The sequence below is a fragment of the Rattus norvegicus genome, chromosome X (assembly GCF_036323735.1).
Source record: "Rattus norvegicus strain BN/NHsdMcwi chromosome X, GRCr8, whole genome shotgun sequence".
Taxonomy (NCBI): Eukaryota; Metazoa; Chordata; class Mammalia; order Rodentia; family Muridae; genus Rattus; species Rattus norvegicus.
This window is the reverse complement of record NC_086039.1, coordinates 32,863,897-32,873,921: the sequence shown is the minus strand read 5'-3', so window position 1 is coordinate 32,873,921 and position 10,025 is coordinate 32,863,897. Positions and strand designations below refer to the sequence as shown.

General features: G+C 36.2%; 1 protein-coding gene across 4 annotated transcripts in view; it reads right to left on the bottom strand.

The window, feature by feature from the left end:
- Positions 1-644: 644 nt before the first annotated feature.
- Glra2 (glycine receptor, alpha 2) overlaps positions 645-10,025 on the bottom strand; it is a 221,347-nt gene continuing 211,966 nt past the window's right edge. For 3 of the 4 annotated variants that reach the window (XM_003752039.6, XM_008773152.4, XM_039099446.2), the window contains one exon: positions 649-2,186. In XM_003752039.6, the coding sequence (XP_003752087.1) occupies positions 1,908-2,186 (279 nt within the window). In that variant the 3' untranslated portion in view covers positions 649-1,907. 4 annotated transcript variants of the gene reach the window in all.

The following is a 10,025-nucleotide window of genomic DNA, read 5'->3' as shown; positions in this document are numbered from 1 at the left end:
ATCTGCCTCTGTCTCCTTGTCTCGTCTGTCTGTCTGTCTGTCTGTCTGTCTGTCTGTGTCGGTCTCTGTGTCTGTCTCTCTTTCTTTGTCTCTCTATCTTTGTCTGTGTCTGTCTCTCTCTTTTTCTCTCTCTCATTTTGTAGTAGAGGTCTTCCACATAGCTCTGGAATTTTCCATGCAGTATACTCTGGCCTTCTGCCTCTGCCTCTTCCTCCTGCGTGCTAGGATTACAGGTGTGTGTCACCCTATCCGACCTAATTCTGTATTTCTACAATGAAAAAACTATCTTGACATGTATAAGCATCAATGATATAATAGCTGTCACTACTATGTTCAGCAGACAGTAGTTCACAGCATCCCTCCTCGTCCTTCAATTCTTATATCCTTTTGTTTCTTCCTCTATAATGTTCTTTGTGCTTTGGGGATGAAGTATTAATAAGAGTGAGGAAGGAATGTATATTAGCATATTTCAATGTGTATATGTATGAAATTCTCAAGAATAACAGAAATTACCATAAAAAGAAAAATAGTATATTAGCTATATAAACAATTCAAGTTTACGAGGAAGTTCACCCCAAAACATTTAAATCATTATTGCCACATAAATGATTTGCATTTTAGCACAAAAATTGAAAGACTCTAGATAACTTGGTGGCACACTTACCTTTATTGAAACTGAACAAATGCTTTTTTAAAATAATCCCTTTTACAGCACATGTAAAATGTAATTATTTCCATATAACTTTACAGGTTGTCTTTTGAGTAAGCAAAAATACATATTTTTTTTCTTACTTAAAACATGTAGCCAGGATTCAAACCACGTAGCTCTGATACCGAAAAGGCAACGGGTTATGAAAATCACAGTACAGTTTGAATTTTTTTCAGTTAATCAAGGATATTTAAAACGATATTCACTTGGATTGAAAGTACAAATTACAGGTCAGTCAACATTAGGACTAGTAGTTACAGCTACAATGAGGGCAGAAATGGGAAGTTTGAGCTACTCTGAGATACACCAATCACAACACACCGTCTCCATAAATACTGTGGCATAGCAGCTGCAATAGCTAAATTACACTTGGGCACTTAAAGTCACACATAAGTATAGCCAAAGTGAAAAAATATACATAATATGCTAACTTGATCTAAAATAAAATGAGCATTTCTTTTAAGAGGATATACCAGTAAATCAATTACGCAATACACAAGGAAGCCCCCACATTATATCTAGGAAAGAAAAATAATATCAAAGTGCACACCTACACAGACAGCAGAGTAGAAATCTGCTCTTAGTCATTTGTGTTTATCTTGTTGTTGTTTCCTGGATTTGTAGAAAGAATTTACAACCCACAAAAGGATTTCTTGGGTGAAACACTAATTACAGACATTGTAAATATCATAGCTCAGGAGGCTTGTTTTAAAAATGAGGCAGCATTTTCCTGAAAAAGTTTGGTCCTCAATTTACTATATGGTAGTCACTATTGTCAGATGGTAAGCATTTTCTGTGTGTGTGTGTGTGTGTGTGTGTGTGTGTGTGTGTGTGTGTGTGTGTGCATTAAACTAACCTTTCAGAACCAGAACTTGTCAAATCAAACCATAAGATAACCAGCCCTCAAGAACTTGACCTTGCATATCATGTCTGAGTGATGTGTCCTCTGAAAGAACAATGCTATAGACTATGGATGGGAGTTATGCTCATGTGATTCTGCAACACCTTAATTTTGTGCAGTTTTCTTCCTTGCCCATAGAACCTGTCCTTTGTCATGTAGGTGCCAGAAACCCCACCCTCATGATTTTCCTCCCCCCACCCTCAATGTTCTCTGTCAAAGCAATATAAAGACACTATTACTGTGTATTTACAAGCACAACACTTAGGCAAAGAAGGTCCCAGGGTCAATAGGATACATCTATTTCTTGTGGACATCTTCATGCCGAATGATCTTGTATGTGATCCAGTAAAAGATGTTGAAAATGAGGAAGGCCAGTGGGAAGGCAGCTCGAGATATGGTGTCGATTCTTTTTGCCCGATCCACAAACTTCTTCTTGATAGCATCTGCATCTTTTGGGGGTTGCGGAAGTGGGTTGGCAGGTGTAGCCTTGACAGCTGTACCATCTTTCACTTGGAGGCAGTGACCCATCCCATAACCGCTGAAGTTAAAACGGCTTTCACGAGTAACATCTTCTTCCTGGCAGAATAGAGACAGGAAGCACAGACTGTCAGTCAATTTTGAAGGAAGGTTCTTTAGAATTATAAGGATGAATTATAGTTAACTGTGAGTGTAGGAGGTTCTTGAAATAGGGAGAGCTCTTTTAAGTTCAATTCAATTATTTATAGCACAGATATAATTCATTAACTTTTCAAGTGGAGAAATTAAATATAAAACTAATGACTATGATCATTTTAATTAATCAACAAACACCAATACCTATGCTATATTCAGTACTAAGTTCTCCAAATCTTATTTACCAATCTATAAATTTGATTAGACTGTTTCAAAAACAATTTCCAAATTTCTAGTATTATACTATAAATATATGAAGATATATTTGAAATATATGAAGGAATGTCATTCATTCATTTCTTCTTTCTCCAAAAACACCTTTTTTGAATTACTGCTATATACTTGCCCCTGAGTTAAGAACTTTTAGTACCATGATCCATTTACGGTTTGGTTATTTAATTAACATTTGATTAAGACCCACCCGTTAATTATATTGTTTCTCCTATGGCCCCTGGTTCATTTAAGCTACACAGTGGAGATTAAATATTCATCATTTGTCATGTATATCTGTAGCACAGTGTTTCCAGTATTGATTTTTAACATTGATTCTTTGGCCAAGAAGAATCTTTACCATATTTAAGCATACCATTTTAGTCAATGCTGGTAGTGTTTTATGGTGATTATGTCTTCACAAATTAAATGCAAGACAGAAAATAGTTTTTATCACTTGGTCTGAAAGACAAATCACTTTGGAGACAAATGGGATCAGAGTGTATAGTTGAGTCAAAAGAGGGAATCAAATGGTGGGATTTAATGACTTACTTGATACCAACTTATCTATAAATAGTCACGGATAAATTATCTTCCCTTTAAGCTAGCTTACTTCTTACAATACTATGTAATCCTCAAACTTAACGGATAACAGTAAGGATATGTTTCCCAAAATACAAGAAAACTTGGTATTCTTGGTATTCCAATTGCTTATCATTGCTAACTGCATGCCTGTAGTACCTTCAGTCAGATATAAAAAGTATGTCAAATAGAAAACTTGGAACATATTATGAATGTAAGCTCATCTGTATCCCAAATGGAGTGAGAAGGACAGATTGTACCTAGTGCATTCAAATGAGTTTTTAAAGTCACAGGAAAACCTAGATAGGTAAAGAGTATATATTTTTAGTCTACTTCATTGAGTACAAAATGAAGAGAGAGAGAGAGAGAGACAGTCGTGCATGGATTAAAGAGACATGTAAGCACTCCAGAACAGTTAGGGTAGATTATAGTTCATATGCTCAGATGAACCATTGCAGAAGTCAGGAAGGAAAACAGATTGACTTCCATGTGTCTTACTTAGTACATGCTACTTCCTTCTATGAGAAATACACACTGATTGAAAATGAATAATAGAGTTCCATAGAGCCCTTAGAGACTTGGTTTATCAACACTGCCCATTGTGATAAATTGCCTTTTGTGATAAAGCCCAAAACATGGCTAAATATGCCATTGCAACCTGGCAATACCTTAGAATTTGAGCTAGAGAGCTAGTCAGTGTGAGTAGTTGTAGAAACTTCATGCCACAGATATGTATATGTGATCTCTAGGAAAGTCAGACTAGGAAACAGAGGGCTCATTTATTTGAAACATTCACTGATACTATGTTTATTTTATTGTTGTTTTAGAATTATATACATGAGTGCTGCATTTTCCTCCCACACTTCCTCACTTGAACTTCTCTCACATGCTCTTCTCAAATTCACGACCTCTTCTTCTTTAATGACTATTGCTACATATGTGTGTTTATGTAAGTATATTCTGCTGATTCTGTCTAGTGTTGTCTGTGTGTACACAAGTTTAGGGCTGACTATCTAGGATTGGATAACTTATCGAGGGGTTATTCATGGAGATTGATTCTCCCCCTCTTAGCAGTCACTGATAGCCTATAGCTCTTCATCTAGGAATGGGGCCTTGGGATATTTCCTCTGTTCATTTTGGGATATCAACTATCATTGTGAGGTTTTGTTAAGGTGACCTCAGTTTTAAGATTTTTATCAGTGAAGCTCTGTGTCATACATAAAATATACTATTTAACAGCAGATGTCCTGGTTCTCTGGCCCATTGGACCTTTCTACCTCCTCTTGTATGATGTCCCCTGAGCCTTTGGTATGAGAGTTATATTGCAGATGGATCTGTTGAGAATAGGCACCCCATGGCCATTTGTTCTCTACATTTTGACCAGTTGTGTAATGGTCTTTATTTGCTGCAAAATGAAGCTTCTTTGGTGAAAGTTGAAAGGTACACTTATCTGTGGTTGTAAGAATACATGGACGTAACAGTAGTAAGTTCTCTTCTAGAGTCCATAACCTTATTGGCCATGGATAGTTTCTCTTGTTAACAGTACCAGGCATGAATTCTTCATCTTTCTTATCAGCAAATGACTCCAGTGCAATCAATAAATACATTAGTTATAGCCTTTAATCAGCCCATCTATACTCACAATGAATCAGACCTAAGTTCTACAAAGTAATTGTGAAACTGCTACATTATAAACACATGCTTCCTTACTGTGATTCCTGTTAGATTATCCTATAGAAGCTAGTTTAATGATCGATGTCCCATGGCTTACTAAAAGCAAATGAAGTTTTCATCCAGAAATGAGTTGAGTGTTGATTTTGTGTCAAGAATTTGACTAGATTGTGTGAGACAGTTAATGTATTTGGAGCTCTACTGTATAGATTTTTAGAATGCAATGGGAAAGATAACCTAGAGATATTACATTGTATAGAATCTAGCAAAGAATATTCAACCTGACTTCTGAGTAGTTCTATGTGCACAACTGCATGAACTCAGTAATAAATGGTCAAACTGCACTCAGATTGAAATATTATATTTTCATTTTCTTAAAATGTGAATGACTTAGACATCTTTATTCCTGTAGCAGCCTCCTTACAGGAGGCCTTCTTCTGACCCCACCTCCATTCCCTGGAGAGTCTGCCCCTTGATGAACACCCAGTCTATCTCTTTCCCTTTCAGCCTTACCTTCTAGCCCATCTCCATTCTTTTCTCAGCCATAGATCCCCAGAAACACTTTTTACCAGGGACATAATAGCCGCTCCAGTCTGGGACTTGGGTAGGAGATTTTCAAAATCCTCCTTATTCTCTATTATCATCTCTCCAGAGTTAGTCCCTAGCAGCTTGCCTGCAGGGGTCCCTTCTCCCATTCTACCTTCATTTCCTGGGGACCCTACCTCTTGGTATGGAACCCGGGTTCCCTTAGCTCTTTCCAGAGGTCCCTCTCAAGCTTTCATCCTAGTCTGTCTTCATTCCTTTCTGTCACTCACCAAGCCACAGAATTCTGTACTAGAGAGCCCATACCCACCACATTTGCCTAAGACGCAGAGTAGTCAATAGCAACCAAAAGAATGGAACATCTACCTCAAAAGACAAGACTAGATATCACTAAGAAACATGTCAAACATCATAACTCTAGATGCATAAACTCCAGTGCAAAATCACAACTATGAGCAGAAAAGAGTCCACCAGAAGCCTGCATCTATATCATAATACATCCTAGAAACGCAATATAGCTGAAGGGCAAGAAAAGTGCTTCAAGATAGCAATTATGAATATGTTCAAGGATGTTGAAGAGGATAATATGAGTAAATCCCTCAATGAAGTCTCTAAAAGCAGTTTAATAAAATAATGAAAACAAGACATAAAGTCAGAATTTAACAAACAAATAGGATCACTAAAGAAAATCCAGGTAAAAATAAAGCTGAGCATAAAAGGCTTCAACTGTCAGCCTCACCAATATATTATAATACATGGAACAGAAATTCTCGAGGGTTGAAGACAAGTTAGAGAAAACGGAAAGCTCATTCAAAGAAAACATTAATCAGAAAGTATGTGAATGATTTAACTGGTTCAAAGTTTCAAATACATGTTTTAAATATGGAGTAAACATATGAGTTAACTATGACAGTGCCTTCCTAACTGTCTCCTAACTATCTGGATTTATTTCATGCAAGAAAGGGTGCAGCACGTAGGTTAAAAGGAGGAGGGAACCTACTTGTCATATTGGTTGTAGGCAACCTCAGGTTTTCTAACTAGGGATGTGAGAGACAAGTTTGTTAAGAATGGGAGAGCACATCCCAGAATGAGAGTGAGTAGTGAGCAGGGAAAAGGTATCTGCTCAATTCTAACTACCATTAACCAGAGTGGGAGAGACACAACATGCTGTGAATACTTGGGGTACTTGGGTCTTAGATTTTGCTGGGAGAAGGCTGACAAACTGTTGATCTCAGGCAGTGTACTTTATGTTTTTCAGATCGCAGATACCTCATGCTAAAAATGTGAAGATTGCACTAGAGCCATGGAACCCTGATGCGGCTGCTGAAGACTTTTGCAAATATGCTCCTGTGTGCTCTCCTTACATTCTCTTCATGGACAGTCGGAAAAGATGCTCTGGGAGTTAGAGTTTAGGATCTGCAGGCTTTAACCTCTAGTAGTTCTAATGTAAAAGGTTTGAAACCACTGGTGTTCATGAATTCTAATGTCTGACTCTAAAAACGTACAGCAAATCATATATTAGTAAGTCTAAAATTAATTTTCAAATGGAAGCAATTTTTCTCCACACGATTTTCTTATCTGCCTAAGCTTATTGTAGTTTTCTTCTTTCCCTGACTAAAATTTCACAAATTTTTATTTTCCCTTTTAACCCCATTTAGAGATTCATAAGTAAGCATATATCAGTGCTTGAGTGAGATAATATTCATTTAGGTTCCTGAGTTTTGAAAAAAGAAAAGAGTAGTTAGCTATAACTTGGTTTTAGCACATAAAAAAAAGGCTTAAATATGCACATCCATGTTCCTTTCAGACTGGCTCATTCATAGAATTTCTCTAGCCTTTCCACTCACACTGTGAATGGACAGCTAAAGAGATTAACTCATTCAATTAAGTACCAGAGGTAGAACAGAAGGATATTCAGTTTGAATAGCATTATTTTAGACTTTGTTATGCAAACCGTAGGAGTTAAATAGAAACTCAGTGAATAATGAGTGAGGTGGAATTTTAAGACGGTTCCCCTCTGCTTCCAAACTATTTCCTCATTCATTCAGTAGTATTTCAAATGTTCTTCTGAGCATAGTTATGGTTAATTAAATCAGTTCTTTAAAATTTGCTGCCACAAATTTTATCTGTTGAAGTGAGGAATTATCCACCCAATTCTTGATAAAGGGGTGATATGACTACAAGGTTAAGGATCTTCTTGTTTACTTTTATGACCCATATCACAGGATATGGTTTTGATTTTGAAAAACATAACGGCAACTGACTTGGATTTTTGTTGTTGTTACACTAAATGACTAATTTACTTTCTAGTAGGTTCTTACTAAAGTGTTTTGGCAGTGTGGCAAGATTCCTTCATGGGGGCAAAATGGAGATGAGTCTTTTACTAAGTCAAGGGTAAACTGAAGCTGAAATAAAAACCAATTTGTATACATGGCCTATAAATATGCCAACTAATGTAAGTCAGGCCCTCCCAATTGGGAATTTTTGACAGAGCTCCATTTTTTTTTCTTGGTTCTTTTTTTTCGGAGCTGGGGATGGAACCCAGGGCCTTGCGCTTCCTAGGCAAGCGCTCTACCACTGAGCTAAATCCCCAACCCCTCCATTGTTTAATTAGCTGGGAACTGTTAACTATTTCTGCAAATCCACCGTCTTTAATCACTGAACCTCAAACACCAAACACCTCCTCTATCTTTCCTTTCATTTTGTGTTGATTAGTAACATTTCTATAGAAAATGACTCATCTGCTACACAGTTCAAGGCATTCATTTGCTATCTCCTGCATTGATAGTATCTCCAATTTGGTCTGCTGTAGAAACTACTACTTTGGCACTGCAAGCCATTGGAGATTTATTGCTATTTTTGTTTAGTTTGTGCATCTGTTTTACCTGTCATTAAACATGCCCATTCGTCATTGGCAATGCATTGAATCGGAAGCTGCCCAGAATTACAACACAGTGAACTTGTTATATAAAAATGATTTCAATATAATTAAAGAACATGATGTTAAGAAAAAAATACTGTAGTGCTTCACATGTCTCAGACTTTTATATCCTAGAAAGTAAAAATGGAAGATTTCTAAACGCTGGGGTAGAGGAAGTATCTTTTCTTCACACTCCACACCCAAATTCTTTGATTGGATCAGTGTCCCTTCTGCCATAACTGGAAATTGCTCAGTTGGAACTCAAGGCTAGTATGCATCAATCAACACAAGGACATAATGGAGTCTCTAGCCCTCCTTAAGAAACTGTGTGAGTCCAAACACAAATAAATTTTCAATGAAAATCTCTTCCAAAATATGATGGCTAGATGATGCTTAGCTTAATTATAAGCCTGGATGTTTTTATTCCTTTAAGAGAATTTTATTTCAATTTGGAGGGAACCTCAGTTCCTTCTTCTATATTGTAAGTTCTTATGAATTGATACATATGAATAATAGATAAATATAATTTATTATGGCTACATTTTCCTCACCCTCCACATAACTACATATTTTGTACTTAAATTTGTAGTCAGCCTCATTGGGAAACCAACCTTGTAAATCATAGGAGAAATTGAGGCCAATAGATGCTACATGGTTCTGAACTGCTATATTATTAATAAATGCTAAAGTTGAGATTCAAAGCCAAGCAGGTTTGAATACATACTATATGATTTAGAAGATACTAGAAGTCTTTTACTCTTACAATATGGATGATGAGTCTGATTAAGATTTTCAAAAAATGTTGAAATTAATAATACAATTATTATTCCTTGTTATTTAATGACAGGTGATAAAATAAAACAGTATTTTCAGTCTTTTGAGGAGGTAAATGAAAAAATAAGTTTTCTCTAGGAAATTAATATCCATAGATCATTTATTTTTTCAAGAGAGAATAATGATATAATTGCTTTTAAAGACACAATCTTACTTTGTGACCCAGGCTGGTCGTTAATTTCAGAGTCTCCTCACTCAGTCTACTAAATGTCAAGACTATATACCTGTCCCACTATACCCTGCTATTATTGATTTTTGAAGAAGAGATTTCAGAGTTACATTCATAAACTACACGCCATTCATTTATTTATATTTTCACCAATATTTATTGAGCTTTTATTATAAGCAAGGCGAGTAGTAGGGAGTAGGTAGTAAGTAAGAAGACAAAAATGTCTGCTTTTTCTTAATGTTTGCATTCTACTTGGAAAAACAGTAGTTAACCAAAACTATATTCACAGATGCTATATAACAAATACCTATACAAATACAATAATTTACCTGATCATTTCTAAAATGGAATTCTAATTGTCAACATCAACTTTCAAGGACAAATTGGCAACTTACAGATTGGGAAAAAAAAAACCTTCACTAACTCCCAATAAAGGGCCAATATTCAAAATATATAAAGAACACAAAAAGTTAACCTACAAAATAACCAACAACCTAATCAAAAATTGGGGTATAGAACTTCACAACAGAGGAATTGTGAATGGGCGGGAGGCACTTAAATGTTCAAAGTCCTTAGTTGTCAGGGAAATGCAAGTCAATACTACCATGAGATTCTACCTTACACCAATCAGAATGGCTAAGATAAAAAAACTCAAGCAACAGTACATGCTGGAGAGGCTGTGGAGAAAGAGGAACACTCGTCCATTGCTGGTGGGATTGAGAACTTGTACAACCACTCTGAAAATAAATCTGGAGATTCCTCAGAAAATTGGAAATAGATCTACCTGAAGACCCAGGTAAACCACTATTGGGTA